Below are 23,866 nucleotides of genomic sequence, written 5' to 3' on the forward strand. Positions count from 1 at the left end.
CTGTTAGAACAGCTGGGAAAACTGCCAAGCAACTTGTTAAAGACAGTAGGAGCAGGAATTAAATCACAGAAAAACATGAAAAACCTGTAGCTGTGTCTGAACAGTGAAATAGTTACTGTCGACCAGCAACAGCATTAAGCCTTATAAATATCAAGTTTTAGAGCAGTGTGGTAAAGCTTCTAATATGCAACATTATGTTTTAGCAGATAAATGCAAATGACAACCGAATGTGAAACATTACAAAGTCTATGACAATGTAAAATTCTTGTTAAAAACAGCCTGGAAAGAGCCTCTATTGAGTTCACATTTTCACAGTCCTTTCTGCAAGTTTCTTAGGTGATGTATATTAAACCAAGGATTTGTTGCTCTTTCATCCCTTCCCAGCAGCTCTTATGATCACTTACAAAGCACAGAAGTAGTAGGTTAGAGGACATTTTCATCTTTTTCCAATAATGAACTTGATGAGCTATGGCCATAAAACTGCAGAGTGTAGTCAGTTGTCTCAGTCATGAGCTGTAAACTGTTTACACCAGTTTCATTTTATTTCTGCCTTTCTGATCTCATGCATGCTGCCTTTATTCCACACAAGTGAACACTGGGGATATGACAAAATATAACATGGCAGGTGTGGTAGTTTCCTGCTTTAAAAGACAGACTATTTCTCATTTAAATTCAGATATATTAGTCCAGATAACTCAGGTGGGTAACTAATAAAACTGGCATCTAAGTTAAAAATTATCTGTAGGTCAGCAAATGGATTCTTTGATCTTGTGAGTGCCCCAATGCTTTCCAAAACTGAAATTAATAGAAAAGGTTCTATGGATTTGAATGAAATTGGACATTATGCATGGAACCAAATTAATATAAACTGACTCCTCCATTTTCTATACTGGAAACTCCTAACTAGAATGCAAAGGGTTAGGGAAGCCATTCTCACCCTTGACTTAACAGGGCAATAATTCTACCTTTGATGTTTTAAAAACATCATTAATTCTGCTCCTTACCTCTGTACCTACTAAACCGCAGACAGTTTTGCCATTTGTACCAGGTTTGAAGTTCTTAAATTTACTAATACTATTGCTAAGGGAACAAGAGCAGACTGCCAGCTGGGACAGCTGCCGGGCAGGGAGCACCAGAGGACACGTGCTGAGTTGTCCGGTGTTGTAGAAGGATGTTGACATTATGTGCTACAAAGCTTACTTGAATTTCACATCTTTAGTGCTGTGTGTTCAGGAAAAAAAAAAAAAAAAAAAAAGAAAAAAAAGAAGAAAGTTTTTTTTTTTACTGTCTTCTTGTCCTCCAAACTCTGCTTTCACTCTAGTTAAACTGTTTTACCATTTCTAGACAAAAGATATATATTGTCAGGCCACACTGAATGACCAATGAACTGTGCAATTCCATTGTCCTCAATGAAATCCGTGGAAAAAAGTGAACGATATCTATAAACCCCTATGACGGCTTTGCGGAGGAGATTGCTCAGCGGTTCCATTGATGGTCCATGCTGGTGTTACTGATGCAGGAGGTTTTGCACAGTGTTGGTCCTGTTGCGTTAACAGATGCCCGAAAGACGAGGAAGGCCATCTGATTTCGGCCGTGAGCGGTGGCTGTATCCCCCGGACACCGGGAGGAACAGGAGACCACCGCGGTGTCCTGCCGCGCACCTTCTCTGCGGTGCCGTGCCTTGCTTTCCCCGGACCCGCGTACCTGAGGCAGGGCGGCAGCAGGCAGCGCCCCGAGAAGGAGCAGCGGCGGTGCCCGTTTCCCCCCGTGCACCGGCCGGGGCCGAGGGACCAGGATTTCGCGAGGCTCCTTGTGCCGGCGAGACCCCGGCTCCGCATCCCCGGTTCCCGGCGGGGCAGAGCGAGGCGGGGGCAGCCGCACTACCTCGGGCTCGCTCGGGGCACTCGCTCCGACCGTGTGCGGGGCCCGCCGGCTCCCCCGCCCCGTCCGCGCTGCCGGCGCCCCGCGGAGCCGGCCGGCTGCCCCCGCCCCGCCGCACCGCCCCACGCCTCCGGAGCGGGAGCCAGCGCCGCCGCCCCGCCCGCCGCCGCTGCGCGCCGGGGCAGGAGCCGAGCAGGTGGCCGCGGGCAGCGCCGCGGCATGTGAGCGGCCCCCGGCCCTCGGGAAGGCAGCACCGGCCCCCGTCCTGCGGTGCCCTCCCTTCCCCGCGCCTCGCCGGGCCGGCCGCGAAGCCGGGGCGGAGGCAGGGCGCCCGCAGCGGCAGCCCGGCGGCGGCCGGGGGCTGAGCGCCGCGCCCCGCCGGGGGGCGGCCGTGGCGGAGGGCGGAGGGGAAGAGGAGGAGGAGGAGGAAGGCTGCGCGGGGCCGGAGGGACGCGGGAGCCCCCCGGCCGCACAGGATGAAAGTCACGGTGTGCTTCGGGAGGACGCGGGTGGTCGTGCCCTGCGGGGACGGGAACATGAAAGTTTTCAGCTTGATCCAGCAAGCGGTGACCCGGTACAAGAAGGCGATCGCCAAGGTGAGGGGCGCGGGGAGCGGCGCCCGCGATCAATATGGCGCTTCCCGGAGTGGGGAGGGAAGCGAGGGGGAAAGTCCGGCTGCCCCGCCGGGGGAAGCGGCGGGAGCGGGGCCGGGGGCTGCCGGCGGCGGCGGCGGAGCCTGCGGGGAGCCGTGTGCCCGGCGCCGCCGCGGGGAGCGGGGGGGGCTCGGCCCCTCCGCAGCGGCCAGCGCGGCCCCTCCGCGGCTCCCCGCGGGCGCCTGGCGGGCCTCGGCCCTTTGTTCGCCGGTGCCTGGCGGCCCCCGGGGGTGTCGGTGCGGGAGCCGCCCGAACCCGGCTGGCAGAGCAGCGCGGGGGCCGGCGGTGCCGGGTCTGCCCCGGGGCGGGTGGCGGGGCCGAGGCGCCGCGGAGGGCTGGAAATCCAGCTCCAGGCTTCCCGGCCCTCCAGGCCCGGCGGTGAGGGCGGTGCGAGGGGACCCCGCCGCAGGGGCGTCCGGTGGCGCCCCGCCGGCCACCCCCCGCGCCGGGCGAGGCTCCGAGGGGCCCGCGGCAGCGCGGCCGCCCGCGGCACCTCCGCGCCCGCCGCCCCGCGGGGGACGCTGCGCGCCTGCGGGACGCTCCGCGGTGCCCCGGGGTGCGGGGGGCGCCGGCCCGGCCCGCGGCGGAGCTCGACGGCCGCCCGCGCCGGCCTCCCGCAGCCCCATGTTGAAATCCCTGGCTGTGCGTGTGCAGGCAGTTGCAGACTTGGCTTTCCCTCCGTGGGCAACTTGTTGGGTTTTGAGTTTCTTCCCCTGTTTTTTTTTTTTTTCTATTTTTCTTTCTCTCTTTCCTCTCCTCCTCCTTTTCCCCCTCCCCCACCCCGTGCTTTCTTGTTGCTGCAAACTTCTTTTTAATCAACTGGTTTGTTGGGCAGTATGACCATCGTTGGCTGAGAACTTCAGCAGTGCCCTTCCCCTTTCCTCTGCCTTATCGATCCAAGAAGTTTTAGTGTGTTTCTCCCCCTTATCCCTCCTGAGACATTTTACACTTCTGATCCTGGAAGTTTTACTTTGGCAAATGCAGACTGCTAGCCTGTCCCGAAACATGCAATAGAAGGAATATTGTGACCAGTTCATTGATTGGTTTGAAGTGATTCCTGAGAAAATTTTTAAAATCAGTTTTTTCATAGAGAATTCCAGATGCTGGGAGGAGAAAAGTAACTGAGTTTCCTATCACCTCCCCACCTGAAGAACCTGGTTTTGAAGACAGCAAACATATTCTGATTCTGTCTAGAAAAAGAGAGAAATGATTCCTGAGGATATGGCTGTGGCTGCATACCTGCTGTCATTCATATACAGCAGTTAATGCACATGGCAGTCTACTTGCATATAGGAGACTGGGGCTGAAAGTACCTCTCTGGTTAAGGTAAAGCAGCGAACAGTAAAGTGAGACTGTTTGTGGAATGCTGAATGCCTTATTGGGCCATTCAGATGAGAAGTGTTTGCAGCATTTGTTCATCAATGTTACAGCATTAATAAAAATAATTACTTTGCTGTGTTTTTTTTTCCAAAACTGTGCCCTGTGTAACTCCTGTGGCAATGGGCTGCATCCTGGCTTCCAAATATTAAGCTGTATTAAGGGGTGGCAGTTGCATTCTGCAGCATAATGTTAAACCTGGGAGGGATTGAAGTTGTAAGCACAGGGGAGACACAAGACAGTCACCAGGAAAAGGTTACATCATTGCAAATTTCATTTCAGAAAAAAAGTGGCCCACCTGTGGAAGCATGGGAGGGAAAAAAAGTAACTCTTGACTATGGCCATGTACTTATTAAAGAGATGGTTTGCAGAGGGGCAGCCAGACTTTGACTGGTCCCTGGTATTAAAAGCTCTGCATCCTGGGTTGAAATGACATGGTGGTTTTATTTATTAGTATTTATATGGTGGTTATGCTAAATGCCACTGGTATAGACTTGAGGTAGCTGCAATTACTGAGATTGTTTCTATTAGATGGAAATTCTGTGGTTGAAAACAGTAGCAATGTCCATGGGCTTTCTCTGAGTGTTTTATATGGTCACTGTCAAACCTTACTTTTAACTTGAATTTGCTGACGATTTTCTGTGGTGATGTTTAAGTGGGAGGGAACCGGATCTTACAGTAAGTAAGTTTTGTAAGTAGGTGTATAGTGCTGTTTGCTGTGCTTGCAATAGAGTAACATAGTAATTGTATGGTTTGGATGGTAGAATTCCACAGATGACTCTATTTTTGTAGCAGTTAGATGGCTCCTTTCTGTGCTAGTGTAGCAGATGAGCAAGTCTTCATAAGGAGACAAGAAAGGGGACAAAGTAATTCCTGACTGAGAGGATCAAAGTATATGTGCCCATATGAACTTACAGTCTGGCAGCTGGTATCAAACTGACACTGAAATCTACTTCACCACCACTATGTTTGTATGGAAAGAAGCATATCTGGTGGAAGATTATTCAAAATATTTGAATGAAGTTTATGGTTTTCATACTTACAGGAAAAGCAGCATTTCTCATCCTGCAAGAATGTGTGTGTCTACTATATGCAGCAGTTCTTCAGGAGAACTCCTTGAGAACTGAGTTGTCAGCCCTTCCCAGATTTCCTCCCCACTTTGTCATGGTTTCCCAGTTGTGATTAGCAGTAAGTGATCTGCACAGTGCACTTATGATGTCCCTGTGCAGTCATAGGAGGCAGCCCAAAACCATGCTTGCAGAGTGCCAGGAGTGAATAGCTTCAAAATTTGACCTCGGTGTTCTGGCTTGGTATTATTTAGGTTGAGGAGACATGTTGAGAATAGAAAAAGTACTTATGGAGAACAATCCACATAATAGTACAGTTCTCCTCTCTGTAAAAATTTTAGGAGTTCAGAACATACAGATAATATAACTGCAGATAACTGCAGTTAGTTCTGGGTGCTATGTCTTTGATCAGAATTCATAAATATCTAAAAATTTATTATAGATTAACACTGCTGTCAATGCTAAGTCTTTGTGTATGGAATTAGTTATTAATAAGACAGGCTGTTTTTAAAGGCTGGTCTATGTAGTGTGTATAAATTTTTCTGTTCTTTTGCTTTTATTCCAAGAGAAGCTTTGTGTCTGAAACATGATGCATTCTTTCTGCAGGTTGTGTTTGCGGGAAATGAACAAGCAAATGATAAAAGATCTTTGAAATGTCCACCTTGTTCAGGGCAAGTGGAGTCAGCAAAATCGATCATGTTAAATGAAACCCAGTTTTCATGGGGGCAGGCTAATGGTGCACTTTTGTGTGGCTGGATGGAGTGATGCTGCCTCTGGCACCATCTCTGCTTGAGTCTTAAAGGAGTACAACTTGGGCAGGGGACAGCTGGCCTGAGGAATGGTAGCTGCATTTTCCAGACCCTGCTGGTCAAGGGCTGTGCAGATTTGGAATTGGTGTAGTCCTAGCAATTAATTTAATGGTTAAAAACTTGAAAGAAGGTAAGGGTGATTTAAGAGGGGAGGTCAGCCACATCTGAGTGGTTTTACATTGATGGCAAGAGATGATGGCCTGCACCAAAAGGGAGAAGGCAGACAGGCAGTTGAGATGAAACATGATTACCAAATATTGAACCAGTGTTAAAAGGTGGAAAATTATTATAAAATGATGTATCGAGCAACTACTGAAAGGAGGTAATTGTGCATCTTGTAACTTTGGCTTGATCTAGATGTTTCTGTCTTTTTTTGTTGACTTTTGACTGTCAGCATAATCTCTTGTGCTTTGGTTTTTGGGGAGGATATTGTAAGCATTTTATCTTCTTTTTCTTGCAAGTAAAAATAGGTGTGCTTAAGTAAAGGGTAGATAAAAAAAAAAAGCGATGTAAATGTTAAGCAAGCATGGTAAGCAAGAAAATGAAATAGGAAATTGTAGATTTACTCAAGTTGTTCAGTGTCATGTTGAGTCCCTGGAGGGATTATTTGGTCTCCATGATAGTTCAGGCTGATGCCCTGCATATCATGAGCTTGTAGTGGTGTTCCTAGACTTTATATATAATCCTCATTTTCCAGTTAAAATAAGTAAATTAACAGTTTTCCTGCTGACTCAAAAAGGTTTTAATAGAAATCTTGAGACACCTTTCCCCTCTCCCATGCCAAATGCTGTAGGAGATGAAGTTCTGTGGGGGTTTTGATGTTGCATGGAACAATACTTCAATTGTTAATTTGAAAACTGCAGTGCACTAATATTTGTGAAAAGAAATTGTAATCTGCTCTTTGATAGTGTTAGAGGCTGTTGCTGATAAGAGACCAGAACTCCAGGAGAGTTGGCAGTGTAAGCAAAGGTAACAGGTGTCAGATGACCATATTCTCGTGTAATTTGTACACTGGGGGCTTAGGCCACCCAAAGCCTAAAGCTCCATCTCATTGGTAGGTCTGACATTCATCAGCAGGGAATTGTGAGGGATGAAGGTTAAAGCTTGAGTGATTGTGGCTGTGAAGCTTACTTTTTTTTCTGCTTTTGATTTTATCCCCCCAGTGCCAGCTAACAGGGATTATTTGCTTAAAAGTCAGTTCTCAGGCAGCCGCTTCTCTGCCAGGTACACAACGGCAGCTTTGATGCAAGTTGTGTTCTGTAGAGCAAACAGTTGCACAGTTCCTCATGACTGTGTCACTGGGGCATCATTTGTAGAGCCTAACACATGGGTGGGTTGGTATGAAAATCTGCTGATTTTGCTTGGGCTTTGTATTGTGCTTGGCACATTCCCTCCTTGAGCCAGACCACTAGGTTTTTGCCACAGGCTTAAATGGATTTGCCACAATGCCCATTCAGTGACCCCTTTGGCAATACTCAAGGGCAGTAGTGGCTAAATTTAGCATAAAAAATTGTAAAGTTCTTTTTGTGTTTGTATGGTTTTTATTTATTTTTTTTAATTTTTTTTTACTTGGATTTCATTTTTCTATATGTGCAAATCTCAAGCCTTTTTTAAGTGGAATGAAATCTTACAGGTGATTTCCAGAATGCACAGGAATCTTCTCAACCCCAAAAGGGAACCAAAATGCTAAAAAAATGCCTGTCACCCCTGCTGCTCAGTTGGCTATCAGTTTAGTTCTAGCTGACACCCCAGGATGATGTTTCTGGGCTCTGCATTCTGTGTTGGCTGGGTAGTATTCCAATGATTTACCTGAGGCCAGCCAGGATTCTGTGGGGCTCTGGGCAGTTTTTTAGCTGGCTCTTGACCTCTTCACTGATGTCAGGCTCCCAACAGTGCAGTGAAACCCAGCTGTTGGGGATCCCAGCTGTTAGGGAACCTGATTCTGCTGAGGCTTGGTGAACAGCAGTGGAGAGATGCTAATTTAAGGAAGATAAGTACTGAAATGGGTCATGATTGCTTCACATTTAGAAAGCTGCTGTGGGATCCTGCAGGTTTGGTGCGGGAAATGCAAGGCTATAGTGATAAATTCTCTCTGCTCATTATGGAAAACTTCCTTTTAATGTCTTCTCTCCAATTCCCTCAGTGTTTTCGGCCACATCAATGTTTTCCTGTCATTGGCTCATCTGTAAATACAGGTGGCTCTTGCACATGGCAAGAGAAGTTACAGGGTGAAGGTAGAAATGAACCTTTGGAGTGAGCGTGGCAGTGGCTGCAGAGGTCCCTTGCATGGGGACGTTGCTGTACAGCAGTGCTGTGCCCGAGGGGACCTGTGGCTTGCAAGACAGGGAGCTGCACAAGCCCTGCCATGCCCTCTCTGCCAGCTCTTGCCTTTGTTCTGAGCCACCTGTACAACAAGGAAGGAGGCTTGTCTTAAAAAGGCCTGAGAGCCACGCTGGGGCAGTAGCCCTGTGACTTAAGCAAGCAGGGACTTCGGATTATTCAAAGCTAATGAAGAAGACTGAATTCTGTAGTGTTTAAGAAGAGAGTCTTGAGAAGTGGACAGCATGTAAGCCCTTCAGCTTTGAAGGTGCTTTCAGTGAAGGATGTGTGTGGTACTGAGGCTGGCTGGTGTGAGCAGCACCTATCTCCAGCTGGACGGGATGCACCATGGATTTCAGTTTGCCACTATGTGGTTTCTCAGTGTTTCACTGTTACTTAACAGTGATCAAAGTGAAGTTTGTGTTTGTGGAAGAGTGGCAAAGTGAAGTGTGTGGAGAGTGATTTCCCTTTGAGCAAAACACCATTCAGCTTCTGAGCAATTCCTGTAGCTCACAGGGGAGGACTGTGGAGGAGCCTGTGAAAGTGCTCAGCGCATTTGGGGAACGGTTCCTGGAGGCAATCTGGGGTTTAGGGAGTTGCCAGCCTTTCTTCTCCTGGGCAATATAGCCTTCCACCAGTGGAAAGCCATCTGATTCTCATAGCTTTTTACACTTTAACTTCACTTATAACACTCACAGATGTTTTAGTTCTGTTACAAAAACACCACTGGAAGTAACACTTTCTCAGTTGTACCAGACTGTGACATCTTTTGGTTGTGGCACATTTAATCTGGTAAAATAAGACAGAGTAAATGGGGGAGAAATGCTGGTGATCTTAGTTACACAGAATATGGTTAATGTAGATTTAAAACAATTTCCTGGTTCTTCAAAGGAAAACAAACCGTTTCATCCAAATATAAATTGAATGGATAAAACATGCAACAATGCTGAACCAGTACTTATGTATATTGAAAATAAAGTGGAATTCTTCTAACATCAGTCCAGATTATAGCACAGATGTTCTCACTCAGAAATATTTTCTGAGCAGTAAGAAAATAAAAAGTGAAGCAAAAAGTATTAAAAAATTCTGGAAGATACTTCAGGGCATCTGTGCTTTATTTTTTCCCCCTCCTTTTTAATATGCATTATATGTTTTCTTTGTTTCTTTGAGGTCATTTTGATGTAATGCTGAGCAAGTCTGGTACTGGAAAATGGATAAAAAAACCCCCAAAAACCAAACTGCCTTTGAGCTAAGTTACATAATCCAGTGGGGCTGTTTAAAAAACCAAGAAAGTAAAAAGGAAAACAGCAGCACAGACATACATAATACTTGTCAAAATGACTAATATTGCTAGTGAAAGAGAAATTAGTCAAATTTTAAATTGGGGAAAATAATTTTAAATTAACAGCAAATATTAAAGCCTTTTTGTTTTTTGAGAGAACCACATTAGTTTTACTTGCTACAATACCTCAGCAGTGTCAGGTTTTTGTTTTCCTGTGGGTATCCTTAGTTATTTTCTCAAGTTGGTCCCAAGTATTTGTTAAATTTGAAATAATTTTAATAACTATTTTGTTGCAGTATTTACTTTTGTTCTTTTTTTTTGTAACTTATTTTCTACTTCAGTTTCCTGTGGCAAAGTGATGCACATTAATCACCTATTTAGTCCCCCCAAAAAAGGAGAAATGCATTCCTACTCTCCTACTAAAACTCTTGGACTGCATCCCACACCTTACATCTCAAGGCTGGGGTCTCTGGTGCAGGAGAGAAGGAGTGAAGACGAAGAGAGTTTCTGTGCAAGGGGTTGATCCTTGCTGCCCAGGAGCAGAGATGAGCATCCCCTGGAGCTGGGCCCTGGCGTGCTGCTGTGCTCCAGCCAGAGACCATGTTTTGGTGGTGTTGGCTGGTGTTGCCTCCTAGATTGTTGTGCCTCCAGCTTCTCAGGACTTCTGTGGTGACAGAAATAGGGCTGGCAGAAGGGAAATGACTGTGGGGAGAAGGATGATCTGCTGTGGGGGTGGAAAAAAGAATGGGATGTCCTTGGAGTTTGGTGAAAGGAAATGCTTTTGAAGGATAGATAGATATGACTCCCATTGCTTTTTCTTTTCACGTGAGTGGGAAATGGGAATTTGCAGGGAAGCAAGACACTAATGCAGTACATGAAGTACACACAAACAGAAAATGCCAAAGATGGGAAGAAATGGGTTAACTTGGTGCCCTGGAGGCAAGCGGTCCATTTAGCAAGAGGATGAAAAATTGACCTCAGTGGTGCAGCAGATGTCACTCAAAGGCTTTCTTTTTAAAATCAACCTGTGGAATTTATTATAGGAAGCTTTTCTTTCTGGGCAATAAGCTTAGTGAAAGTAGCGTATCCCTGATTTGGTAGGGAAAATAGACTGTTTTGGAAAAGCAGTGTCACTTTTTTTGGCCATACTCTCCACATTTGCTCATACTCAGCCTGCTGCTGATGCAGTGAAATTATGAATTTGTTACAGGAGGAGCAAGATGATACATCATTAGCAGTTTTCTTTTTAAGTGGCAACATTTATAGGATTTTTTTTTCTGCGTGTGCATGTCTTTACAGACTCAGAATAGCAATTTAAAATGTTTCTGGTGTTGATGTGTATTACTGGAAAAAACAAAAAGTTACGTGGGTATAAAGTATTTTAAATGGAGATAGAAATTCTGGGAGTGCCTGTATGTTTATGTGTGCACCCACTTATGTGTTTTCATTTGTTTGAAGAAAGGTAGCCACACTTACTAAATGGAAAAGTAGTTTCACCTTACCCCATCTTTTTTGCATGTGCTTTCAAAGTTGTTGGGTTACTCTATCTTCCCCCTAGGCAAAGGCCACATAATGCTTTTTTCTCTTCTGTTAAATGTCAGAAGCAATATCTTACTTGTGAGAACCTTGCAGCAATATACATCTTTGCGCATATAATGAACAACTTTGTTCCAAGTTCTTAAGGACCTGAACAGGAAAGAGCTGAACTGAGTAAATACTGGAAAAATTACTTCTGGGGTTGCTGGAGTGTCTCTGAGACCACACAGCTGAAGGTTTTGTTGCTCTAACAACTTAAATGACAGTTGAAAAACCCCAATAAATTGGAAGCTTCAGAACCTTTTGCTTCTTTAATAAGCTGCTAAGTGAAATAACAAAGCTTGATTTAATTTGACCTCTCCAGGAACCTGTTGGACCATATGTTATTTGTGTTGTTTTAAGTGTGCATTTGTTTGTGCTGTCAGTTTGCCCCTCTGCCTTCCTGTGAAGAACCTGTGCCTGCAGCCGTGAGCACCAGGAAAGCAGCCAGGTACCAAAAGAAGAAGAATTTAGGCAGCAGGGCTGTGGTGCCAAGCTGTGGTGGCCATCCATTCCTGATGAATGAGCTCTGGCCTCAGCACTGTGTGCAGCCTGAAGAGGGAAGGGATTTTACTCACCTTGAATTTGTCTCTGGCAGTAGCAGGCTGCTGGAAGACTGCTAGCCTGAAGTGTTAGGCTTGCTAAAAGTTAAAAAGTATTATGCAATTATAGTAATTTGGAGAGTATTACAATAGGAGAAACTAGTCATCTCTATACACCTCACTTATTCTGCTGGGTGTTTCTGGTTTTTATTATACAGATGAGTGCTGGGTAAGAGAAAAAATGCTGCTGCTTTTGCAGGGAGATGAGGGGAGGTAGCCCAGCAGTGGCTGTGGCTTTCCTGGGCTCCTGCGAGGTGTGTGTGTGTGTGTGTGTGTGAGGGGCTCAGCGAGGCAGAAGGTCAGGTTTGAATCAGGGTGAGGGTGTGCCCTGGGTTAACCCCAAACGCTGCCAAAGCTGCTGCTTCTCTTGTGGCATTGTAGGAACAAGGTAACTGGGGATGGGGGAAAGGAAAAGATCCAGCACAAGAGACTTCTCCACCCTCAGTCAAACTGAGTCCTGTCTTCTGGGCATGGGACAAGTTCAGAGCATTGTTGCCAAATCCTCTATTGAGCATTTTTTTTAATGTCATTAAGAATATGGATTTGAGAAGATAGGTTTGATAACTTTTTCTCTCATTGAGTTTTTTTTAACAGCAGCTTTAATTGCTCTTTCTAGTTTTTCTTCAAATGAAAAATAGCATAAATAAATGCTGTCGGTAATAGTTCTGGATAATTTGATGTTTGAATGAAGAAATATCAATAAAAAGTGGACTGGCTGAAATATAATAATGCTTTAAAATTCAGAATACTCTATTAGTATAGGCTCTCTTTGTAAAAAGGCTAGTGAATGTGATTTTAAATGACTATAAGTGTATGCAAAATATTTGTATGTTTACTATAACTGTATGCAAAATATTTGTATGTTTAAGAGCTTCCATTTGAAGAGAAAACCTTCTGTATTTTCTGGACTTAACGAACCTCGTCTAAAAGAAAATGTTATGTATGTAAAACAGCATATTTAACTTGTGGTTATGTTAGGCAATGGAGTAGTCTCCTCACCCTGTATCCAGTGATCACTCAGAAACACAATGCTTTGGTAAACTAAACCCAGATGTTAATGTGTGTGAAATGTTACTGTAATCAGTGTCTTAAAAGTCTCTCCATTATTAGTATAGCTGTTTGAAGTAAATTCCTGATGACCCTTTTGTTGCTTTGGTGTTGCCATAAAATAGCTGTTGTTAGCTTGAAGCCTCTGCTAAATTGGAAGCCACAGGTAGTGAACATCCTGTATTGTATCTTTTGGTGTTTATGAAGTATTTAGCTGAAAAGGCTCCTGGTCCTTACCCTGTTTCTGTGGAGGTAAGAAGTTTCTTTTGCTGGTGAAATTCCCTAGCTGAGGAATGGAAGCAGCAGTGAAGGGGAGCTAGCTTGTATGAAAAGCTAATTCGTGCTGAGTTAAATATTCTTGTGATATTTGAATATGAGGTAATTAGTTTGAATGTGCTGCTGTTTACCTTTTAGCATCTGGAAAAGTCTAAACAATCTGCTGAAGGAACTGTATCCTAAATCTACTTCCAAAATGTTTTTACAGTTGTGTATTTCAGACTTGACTAAATCTGCTTTTTGTGGTGGTATTTTCCCAGTGGCCAGTGACCTGTGGGAGAAGTGCTGAGCTAAATGGTTGAGGAAAGGTTTGGGCAAAGTGCTAGTGTTGTCCTGTGGGCTGTTCAGAGTGATCAGATAGATCCACACAGTTGTTCCCTTTCTAAAAATACTGTCAAGGTGGACCTGTAAATGCTTATGCATGCATACTACTCTTCTCAATTAAAAAAAAAAGTCTCAATATTTATCATAGCCATCCACTGAACTTGAGTCCAATTAGTATGACATGGTCTCAGTTTCATAGTTCAGCACTTGCTTGGTCTCAGAACAAAATAAAAAGGCTTTTAAAATTTGCTTGACCTGAAAGCTAGTAAACTGTTTGGAATCTTTAAATCATAATAGCTAATTTTGTATGTCATAATATGATAGCTAAGATGTATGTTTTGTTTTCATAGAATCATAGAGTGGAAGGGACTTTAATGACCTTTTTTTTCTAACTTATAAGGTCACCTGCTTCCAATGCCCTTGTCATAGGCAAGGACACTTTCCATTAGACCAGGTTATTCAAAGCCTGATCCAACCTGGCCTTGAACACTTCCAGGAATGGGGCACCTGCAGCTTCTCTGGGCAGCAGAGAAGATGCAGATTTTATGGGTTTTATGGGTGGTCTGTGTTACCCTTTATAAGACCATGTATTATGTCTGTGATTAGACAGTGTGTAAAGACTGCTTTTACTCTAGCAGCCTTCACAAGCTGCTTCTGATTCAGTGAGCCAGTGTTTTGTTGCCTTCTGAAAGACTTTGTTTCCAAAGGCTGGTGGATGCCAGAGACATGGTGAATAGAGAGAATTAAGACACAATGAGTCCACATTTTTTTCTTGATCACTCTTGAGGATTTAAAGTCGTGTGTGATACTGAAATTAAAAAAAAAAAAGTTTTTTCTGTAATTAATGTTTTAGAAACATGCTGTTTATCATTCAGAATTTTCCTGTCACTTTTTTCAAAAAGTGAGCTGCTCCTTCTGAAGTGTGGAGTGTGATAATTCACTTTGTGTTTTGTGTTACTCTTCAGTGTAAGGTAGAAGTTGAGATAGGAAGCAGAGATCTAAACTCAGTTTATAATCAACAGCCCTTTGCAGCCTGCCTTTCACCTGATGGGCTGCTAGGGAAGCCAGCCTTTGGGGAAGACCACATGGCTTTGGGTTTGTACACTGTGCCTAGATGCAATAAATAAGAGGGTTGGTTCTTTGCAATTGCAAATTGTGCATTTCTCAGCATGAGCAGCAAATCAGAGACAGCCTGCTTTGTCGAGAGAGAGAGGGGCTGGGAGATCAAACACTGAGCTCAGAGATGCCAAAGTCTGTCTGTTTTAACTTTGTGGCTCCCCTCTCCCTCTTTCTGAATAAGTAGGACTACAAATAGAGCATGATATGTAAAAGCAAAGCTGTGGAGTCCTCCCCCCCACTGCTTGCATCTTTATATATAGTTCATTCTGCTGATCAGACTGTCACACCTGCTACCAGCCTCCTTCAGAGAACAGATTGAAGCCTTGCAATTTAAGTGCTCCTAACATATGTTTGTGGTACACCAGCAGCAGGACAAGGTTTTAGCTTTGATAGGCTCTACTTGTTTGGGAGTTTTGTTAAATAGACAAGGGAGAAACAAAATAATAGAGTAATTTTGAATAAAAAAAAAATAAAGTAAATATGCAGAAGGATAATGTAAACTAATAAAATCTGCCTTTTTTTTTTTTTTTTTTAATGGCATGAATTTTAATACATATTATGCTTGGTATAGAACTCCACAAATAAAACCTTCCCCTTTGTGTCAGGACTTACAAAGTTGCCCTGGTCATTGCCAGGGTGCTGAATTTCCACATCTGTATCCAGACTCACTGGTGCTGGGTTGCACTTGCTGTGTCCCTTGCAGGCACCAGCTCTGTTACTGCAAGGCGAGCAGAGGCTCTGATTTGCTGTGTGGTTGGGCTGCCATGGTATATTCCTCACTAGTAGATGGATAGTTTCTATAACTTACTTTCATTATACAATGAGCTACTTCAAATTGCCTAATTTTTAACATGGAGGTAGGGTTATGCGTACAGGTTGTGGAAGTTGTTAGAAAAGACTGAACATTTTGTGTCCCTAGACAGTTAAAAGATTCACTAAGTCTGTTCTAATTCAGAAGTCAGAGCATCTTCAGAGAAGTTTAATGTGGCTTCAGTAATATACAGTAAAAAAATGAGTGGTACTTTTTTTGTGAAAACTTGCTTATTCCATTTTAGCAAGTTTCCTGCTGCACAGGCGCTTGAGTTATAGAAAGAGATATATGTGGAAGTGAACAGGAGAGACTAAAAGTGCTGTGGTTCAGATTTAAGGAACAGTTAGTGTCTTTTGGTTCCTTTCAGAAACGTTGGCTGAATCTTGCGGTGAAGATACAGGAAATGTCTGGTTAGTTTTGCTTTCCTGATGCTGTGATTTGAAAAGGGAAATCTATGTATCAATGCCCTACTTCTTCAGGTGTGAAAGAGGGCACAGAGTAGGATTGGGCTCCTTTTTATCACTGCTTACCAAGACAGGCCTGCATTAGCTGGGAAGTTGTGTAGGTTTATTCCAAACACAGATGATGGAGTATGGGATTGCTCACCTGGGAGCAGCATTGTGTATTCCTGTGGCTCATTCTCTGCAAGGACCTCGTTAACACATGCATTTCACAACAGCACGATGTTAATTGCAGCAAGTGAGTACTGGCACAAAGTCCTTCTGTGGTTTTCTCTGCGTCTTTCTTTGACCTCAGGAAAGAGAAATGTACTTTGCTGTACGGGTTGCTTGTGCTGCAGCAAAGCTGTGATGCACCTATCAGTTGTAACAGCATGCAACACCCAAATTATCTGCAAGGAGATGGCTCTTCAGCACCTACTCCTCTTAGCAGGGCAGTTTTCTTCTTTGCTTTGCCACCTTTCCCTTCAAAAACAAAATCGGCAAGCAAATGTCATAGCATGAGATGGGCAAGTATGGATTTATCCCTCCAGGGTGCGTAGAGAAAGAAGGCACAGGAGGTCACTGACTGATCCAGGACCACACAAGCAGTTCGGAACCAAGCTGGAAATAAAGTGCTGACCTGCTGACTCCCTCATTGCAGGACTGACTTTCCTCTCTAGTAAGGATGTGGTAAAATATTGCTGTGCTTGGTCCTTCTCCGATCCTGTAGCTCAGACACTATGAAAAGACACACCAAGCTTCCCAAGCTTGTGGTAATTAGCTGTTGAAAAGAAAGTCTCTTGGTTTCAGAAAACTGTGGAGTCCATCATGTTAAACTGCTTAATAATGTCTGTTTCTTAAGGAATTTTTTTAACTTGGGTTGAAATTTTCATATAGTATCTGTCCTTGACAGTGTAGGATGTTGATACTAGTATTGTTTAAATGTTTGTAACTTAGGATGTAAGTAAAGGAAATGCTTATGTTTGACTTCAGTATAGCTATCTAAAAGGATTTATGAGTAGTGATTTTTTTTTAAGTGTAAGTGACACACGGAAGCCAAAGGAGGTCTGTCAGTGATGTATTTGCTTTAAATATGAGAAGATTGGAGAAGGGAGAATGTTAATCCATAATAGTAGAATTTAAATCAGTATTTCCGTTTTTTTCCTCATAGAAGTTCTGTAATAGTCTCCTAATACAGAAGTGCTGTAAATAAAGGTGGACATGGCCACGTGGGTAGTTGAAAAGTGCTCTAATAGTGTTCAGCTGATGCTGGTAAGAAAGAATAGTTTTCATGGTTATGCATTTTTTTTAGATTGATGAGTCTCAACTTGGTCTCAGCTTGTTTACTATTGTGCTACAGATGCTGATTTAAAAGGAACTCAATCTACAAGAACTTTTTTATCCTTTCTCCACACAGAGCTGAAGAAAGCATGTGTTCCCCTTGTTAGGTGTGTCATATTAGGATATCTATATTATAATGTTATATTAGGACGGATTAGGAATGCTTATGAATAAGCAAATGTGCAGGGCTGCAATAGGGCCAGACACAGCAAACAGGAGAGTTCTTGCTGTAGTACAAATTAAATAATAATAATACCAAACCCTGAAAATGGGGGTTTTGCAAGTCATAATTCCACTCTAAACTAGTTCTTTCAGAATGATTGATTTGAATTTAGCAAATGGTTTAGCTTTTGTATTTTAAAAACATGCTACAGCATAACTGCCATTTATTAATACTGTTTTTGTTGCAGCCTTCAGGTTTTATTAACAGCTGTAATAGTCACTGTCTTACCTCCAGCATTCTGCAAAAATGTGGCTGGTAGACTATACAGCTGGGGGAATTTATGAAATCATTTTAGATGACATTATAACTGTTTTTCATCTTTTTCTTCTGGAACCTGTATTTTCAAGTGACTCTGTACAGCTTTGATAAACATGCTGTTACTAGGCATGGAGAGCCTGAGAGATTTCCATGAAATCTTGTAGAATGTATCTCTTAACGATTTACATGAATTATTTTGTGTTTCTTGTTATTTTGACATAGCCCTCTTATTTTAGACAGCTTTCTCCAGTAGAAAGCCCCTGAGAAAAGAAATGCTGCTTGTATTTAGATTTAACAGTCCTGAGGATTAACAGTGCTGATGCTTTGCTTCCTTTGCTGCCTTTGGAAACAACTATTCCTGACCTGTCCAATGGCATCTCTGTTCCTGGCTTTTTCAGAAAAGTTCATTCTGTTCTACTACATTCTGGTCTCTATTGTTTTCTTCTGGTGTTGTTTCTGATTCTTACAAATGATTTTTGCACAGCAGTTTCCCCCTTTTTCTTGAATGTGCTGCATGTACACCAAAGATTTTAGTTCAGAAGGTTTCCTCGTCCTGCATTTCTGAGTTATATAATGATGCTATGGAAAGAAATAATGATACTTTGGAAACTAGTATTTGTTTATTTTATTTTAGGCTGTGCACTAGCTGTCTTTTAGGCTGTGTTGGAGCTTCTTTTTTACCTGTTTTAAACTCAGGCTATTCCCTATACCAGAACAGTAATCAAAGAATTCTATACTGTCCTATTAATCTTGCTGATTACCTGATTAGATGAGTTGTTCCTTAAGGCATGCAGTAGCAAACAGAAGGGGTGGCTGCTGTGCAGGAATGGTCCCAGCAGAAGGAATGGCTATTGTGCAGGAATGGTCACGGCAACGTGCTTTTGCTCTAGACTCTCTCCTGCACTCTCTTCATACGCCTGAGCTCACCCCGTGAGGAGGATTTACATGGACAGATTTTTAAGCTACCAGCAATACTGTCATGGGAGTCCTGCAAATGCTACTGAGTCAGGACTTTTAACAAAAAGTTGAGTTTTATTGAAAGCAATTGAATTGCAATTAGTAGTGATGAATGGATGTATGGTGGTAGGGTCTGCAAATTCAGATGTTGATTTTTTTTGTTTGTCCTGTACTTTGTAAGTGGGATATGTTTCCAAATGAAGACTGTTCTGATAATGACTTAAAAGGCAATTCCTGTTTCTGTTCAATCCCAGGTTGCATTTATATTGAATTTGTACACCATTAAATAACTTTAAAATATTTATTTAAGAGCTAGTGATACTTTTTTCATGTGAACACTTTTACTTAATGTTAAGAGAGTGTATAGTCAGCATTTCATCAACAACAGAAACAAAATGCATTGGATGAGCTTATTACCAAGCAAGCTGGATATAGAATCAATATTAGGAAAAAAAAAAACCTGAATTGAGCAATGTGAAATAGAGGAAATAATTTGGTTAAAAATGGAAATTGATAATTGTCTGTACTATATATCTATATACTTTTCACGGAAGTACAAAGCCTATAAAATGAGGTATGTTCATTGATTTACAGATTGCTGAAACATGACTGTGATCTGAGTCAACTGAACTATTTTCCTAGGGGAAACTAGCATATCCTGAGGATCAGAAACCCTGATGGGCACTTTTTTTGAATCTTGTGTTTCCAGGCAGAAAGTGAAATGTTCTAATTTTTCTCCGTCCTCTCTTTTATACTACTTTTTTTTCCCCCTCATCTGGAATTGATTGTAGCAGTGGGCACTGTGCTTTCACAAACCAAGCACGCTTTCATACAATTGTGATATTTGCTTGCTGTTTATCAGTCCAAGGCAAACTGTTCAATCTATTTTTTTATGTTACCTCCTTTTTATTACACTTGCACAGTGCATGGGCATGGTTGTTAACATTCAGCTGTATTTGTACAAAAGAATAAATAGGAGTCATCCCAGCTCTACTGGCCACTGAAATGCCTTATCTGCTTTTCTGTTCTTATTAAAAAGCTTGTTCACGTTTTTCGCTGTATCTCATCTACAAAGTATAAAAATTTTGCCAGCATCCTGTAGTTTGTGCTGTATGAATCAATGGAGAAAATAGTATGCTGTGTGTCTGGAATTTGATATTTACCTATGAAATCTGGAAGATAGAGCATCTGAAAAAGAAAATGGTCTCAACCCTTCTTTTGCAGTACTCTGTGAGAATGCCATGCTAAGTAAGTATACTTTAGAATCTTGGAATGAGCATATATAGTACCAGGCCGCTCAGGGTAATGGTTACTTTATTGTGGTGTGTTATGTGATCAGGTTTGGTTAGAAACTGGGTAGAAGTACCCTGAAATCAGCAGAACTGTGTCCAGGCAAAGGGATCTGCCAGTACAGCTACTTGTAAAATTCTGGAGCTAAAATTTCAATGATACCCATTTAGGAATTTGTGACTTGCAGTTTTTCCGGGTAGCAGCCCTGCAATTGGATGTGTATAGTGTCATGAAATCTGTGCAATGCAGCTCCCCACCATGAGAAGGGGTGGCCTTGTTCCCAAGAGTGACCTGTGCAGTTCCCAGCTCTGATCAAGGCTGGTGCTTTGGAATGACTGGATCACTGGGGATTACAGTAGGGAATGGGGGTGGGAAGGAGAGAAGGCAAAAGGGTGTATTTGTGTTGGACAGTTCATGTTTTTAAGCCTGCTCTTTGGAAGTGGTGAATGTCACCGGTGTCACTTGTTTGGGTCACTCTGCAGTAGTACCCGTGGAGGGAATTGCTTCATGGGTGATTGTGACATCCAGGGACAGAGGGAACTGCTGTGTTATCCTGTGTCATTACCCTTCCCAAAGTTGCCATGAGTGAGTGACAGCCCCTCCTGCCACAGAGGTTCTGCTGGCCTTTGAAGGACCTCAAGTGAAGCTGAAGCCAATGCATTGATAGGTAAATGCCTGGCTGAGTGATTCTCCTGCTGTTGAGGATGTGCACTGTAATTTCAGTCTGAATACAGAACATGACTTTTTGGCCTTGTATGTTGAAGCCAATGTGGTGGGTGTTGGGTTTTCAGGAGTAGATTATCTTTGAATTTTTCTGGTGGCATTGGAGATCCCCATGAATCATACTTTTCTTTACCTATGGATAATGGCAGGCTCTGTGATGACAATCATCCTTCCTGTTCTGAATAAATATTTTGAACTAAAAAATAATTGATATGGAAAGCTGAAGAAAAAAAGGGGTAAAGTAGTAAGAGACTACATTTGATCTTGCAATGGTTTATCTTCTGGATAACCACAGGGATTGAATTTCATTGGATTTCAGTTACAGGAACAGAGTCCATAATTAAGGAGTTAAGTGTGTATCCTGAGAGTCAGGTTACTGGCATTTTGAGGAGTTACTTAAGTTAGCTTAATTTTTGTTCAGAGGTGGAACTTTTATAGGTTTGTATTTGTTTTGATATTTCTTTTATTGTCTCTCTCACACACATAAAGATTGTTCTGAAGTATAGTTTAGTTGCTGTTTTATCAAGAAAGAATTTGGGTTTTGTCTTCAAAAACCCCCAAAGTTTCCAGAATGTGTTTGGAGTGGCCCTCTGAAATGCTTTCCTGTGGCAGAAAAGCTCTGCATGGGTAGCATTTCCCTTTGGCTGGGGGTACATGGAAGCACTCAGTTATTCAGAAGTCCCTCTGCTCCGCTGTAGTAGTTTGGGATGAGCATGAAGTTTCATTTTGGAGTGAGCAGACATTAGTTGCTGTAGGTAACCTGCTTCCCCTCATGGGCAAATATTGAGATTTCAGCTGTCTGGCAGTCTGGGGAATGTGGTTCCCAAGTGAGGGGGCTGCTCTTCAGTTGCTGATAAATTGCATGAGTGTAAGGATCTGGATTCTTTTCTAGCAAAAGAAAACCACAATGATGTAAACCAGTAACTTATCTTTAGAGTTTTGTTTTCTGCAGTTCTGCTGAACCTTGTTCATGCTCCTGAGCAATGCATGTACACTCTGAAGTGTCTTTGCCTTTGTGGCTTGGGGCTTACAAATACTAAAACTCTTTGAGAGTAGCCCATTCACTGGTGAATGGTGTTAGTGATTCACATACCTATTTTCGGGGCAAAAGAAATAACAGAAAATCTGAGCATGATTTTTTTGTTGTTTGACAATCATTTTTCATACAAGAAATGATGCTTTTCTAGCATTCACAAGCTAAAAAATGTGATAGAACAAGCTTTGATATCATTTATGGTAATCAAGTACTGTCATATCTCATGATCTTTTCTGTGCAGTGCTGGTAAAGGTGTCTCTTTGCAGTTGGAGCAATAAATGATGTGGTGAATCAGCTGGGATGACAGCTGAGTCAGGCAGCCGCCCTGCTCACATGATGGAGTGTGTGCCTGGACTCCGAGCACAGCAAGGGTGTGTTGAAGCTTCAGGTGTGCATTGAGAGAATATGTTGAACTCAGATACTCACACTGAGGTGGAGGTGTGTACCAAGGTGTCTGTGAGGAAGAACACAAAGGTCACATTTGCATGAACAAGGAGAATAAAAATGTTGAATTTTTCATTGAAAAGGCTTGTGCTTGTCAGGGTTTAGCCACAGAGAGTGTTTGCCACTATGAGAGTTAATGTCAGAGTGTCTGAGAGCTGTTGCTTCTTGATGTGTATGCTGCTATCTCCAAAACCCTTACCCTTGGTTTTGTTTCATGTTCTATACTGAGAATTAAAACCCAGTTTGGGAGACTTACATGGGTTGTTCTGTGTCAGCTCCTTGTGGATGATTTAAGACACTTTTGTAGCATAATTTCTTGTATTAAATGCTGTTGTTTTACACAGAGACTACGCACAAATCTCTAATTGCAGCTCCTGTTGATACTACAAATTGATACCCTCATACTTAGGCTGTCTTCATCTCCTTCACCTTGGTTCAGTTTGATGTGTAGGGCAGTGTTTATGTAGCCTAACTGTTAATCTACAAGATTGGAGTCTGCATAAACTCTGTTTAGAGGCAGTGCGGAGAAATAAATGTCTTTAAGATGTGATTCACCTGTCCTGAAGTAGCTATGTGAAATAGCTCAGTTTTTAGAGTGCAGGAGGTGGCTGCAGCATGCTGCAATCACTTTGGCACACACATTTCCAGTCCAGGTGGCTCAGGTGGGCCCCAATCATTCCATGTGTCCATTTGTCACAGGCTGCTTTTATACTAGGGTGTGATCTTGCTGAATGGCTGCTGTGTGTAAAAGTAAATATAGGCATGGAAAAAGCACAGCTACCTCCCTGGAAATAGCTGCTAGCTCACTGTGTGCCCGTAGGTAGGTTGCACTGTCTTTCCATGGGATAGAAATGTTGATGCCTTGCAGGATATTGTGAGGGCTAGACAATGTCTGTATGAGATTGTGCATATTTACTCATTCCTGAAGAACAGACTTCCCTCTACTCTGGGGACTACTTAACTCCGTGGAGCTGAGCCATGTTGAGAAAGGCTTCTTTGTATCTGTTCTTGGGAGGAGGAATTGGCGCACTCCAGCTTCTCCCACTTAAGGCATTTACTCTTATTCCATCAATAACTTCATGATTTTTTGTTTTAAGGTCAGCAATTAAAACAACTTCAAGTTGCTTAGAAAAATCTATATTTTTCTAAATAAGCTCAGATAAACTTTCCAAACCCACAGATTTAAAGAAAAGGAACACAAGACCCCATTCATATCTATAATCTAATTATTTCCCTGTTACTGCTTCCTAGTTGTATAAAACTTCACACTTTTTACATGTTACAGTACATAATTTAAAATTTATTATTTCAACCAAATAATTGCATTTCAAGATCAGTATCCCTGCCTTCTGCAACTTTGAAAGCAGATGGCTAAGTGGTCATCACATAGAATCAGATAGGTTTTGCAGATGCCTTACTCTTGCAGATGAGATGTGAGGTATAAATATTAGGAACCTTGGAAAAAGTGCAAGAGAAGTACCAGGATTGTATGACCACTTCTGTGTAGTGAAAAGTGGTGTCAATCAGATACAAAGACATGTTGCAGCACATCTAGAAGCTGTTTGAAAAGAAATCAGGGCCATTGTTCCTTCTACTGTAAACATTTTGTAACTCTAATTAAAAAGTATAAGCAGAAAACAGTTGTTCCTTCAAGTAGGGAGTTGTTATATAATGTGTTGGGGCAAACAAAGTGTATTGTTTGGCAATTTATATAATGTAGTTTAAAAAATGATGTTTGTAGTGGAATGCCCTTATGGAGGTCGTCAGTGTCAGGTAACTCTAATCTACAGACAGCCTGTTACAAAGATAAGCAGGTCTAAAATTTGCAGGCACTTACTTGCGCTGTTTTGGAGTAAAGTTGAAATTAACAGCTTGCTAGTGTTGGTAAATTTGGCAATAAAACTTTTTCCAGTTCATTTCATAGCATGAACACTATCACACACAAACAGGTTGTCTCAATATGTTGGATGCAGATGTACTGAGAGGTAGAATTCTCATTTGCAGTCCTGAAG

The 23,866-nt window shown here is 42.6% G+C and overlaps 1 protein-coding gene across 21 annotated transcripts in view; it reads left to right on the forward strand.

Annotated features, from left to right (window-relative positions):
• Positions 1-2,090: 2,090 nt before the first annotated feature.
• The window catches only part of PARD3 (par-3 family cell polarity regulator), a 443,499-nt gene continuing 421,723 nt past the window's right edge, over positions 2,091-23,866 (forward strand). For 11 of the 21 annotated variants that reach the window (XR_008436211.1, XM_053973049.1, XM_053972897.1 and 8 more), the window contains exon 1: positions 20,247-20,318. Coding sequence is in view for 8 of the 21 variants with exons in the window: in XM_053972924.1 (XP_053828899.1) it covers positions 2,358-2,477 (120 nt within the window). In the remaining 13 variants the exon portion in view is untranslated. Of the gene's footprint in view, positions 2,478-20,232; positions 20,319-23,866 lie in introns of those variants that run through there. The other 10 variants (XM_053972924.1, XM_053973078.1, XM_053972931.1 and 7 more) reach the window with 3 other exon arrangements.

Source organism: Vidua macroura, chromosome 1 (genome assembly GCF_024509145.1).
Source record: "Vidua macroura isolate BioBank_ID:100142 chromosome 1, ASM2450914v1, whole genome shotgun sequence".
Lineage (NCBI taxonomy): Eukaryota > Metazoa > Chordata > Aves > Passeriformes > Viduidae > Vidua > Vidua macroura.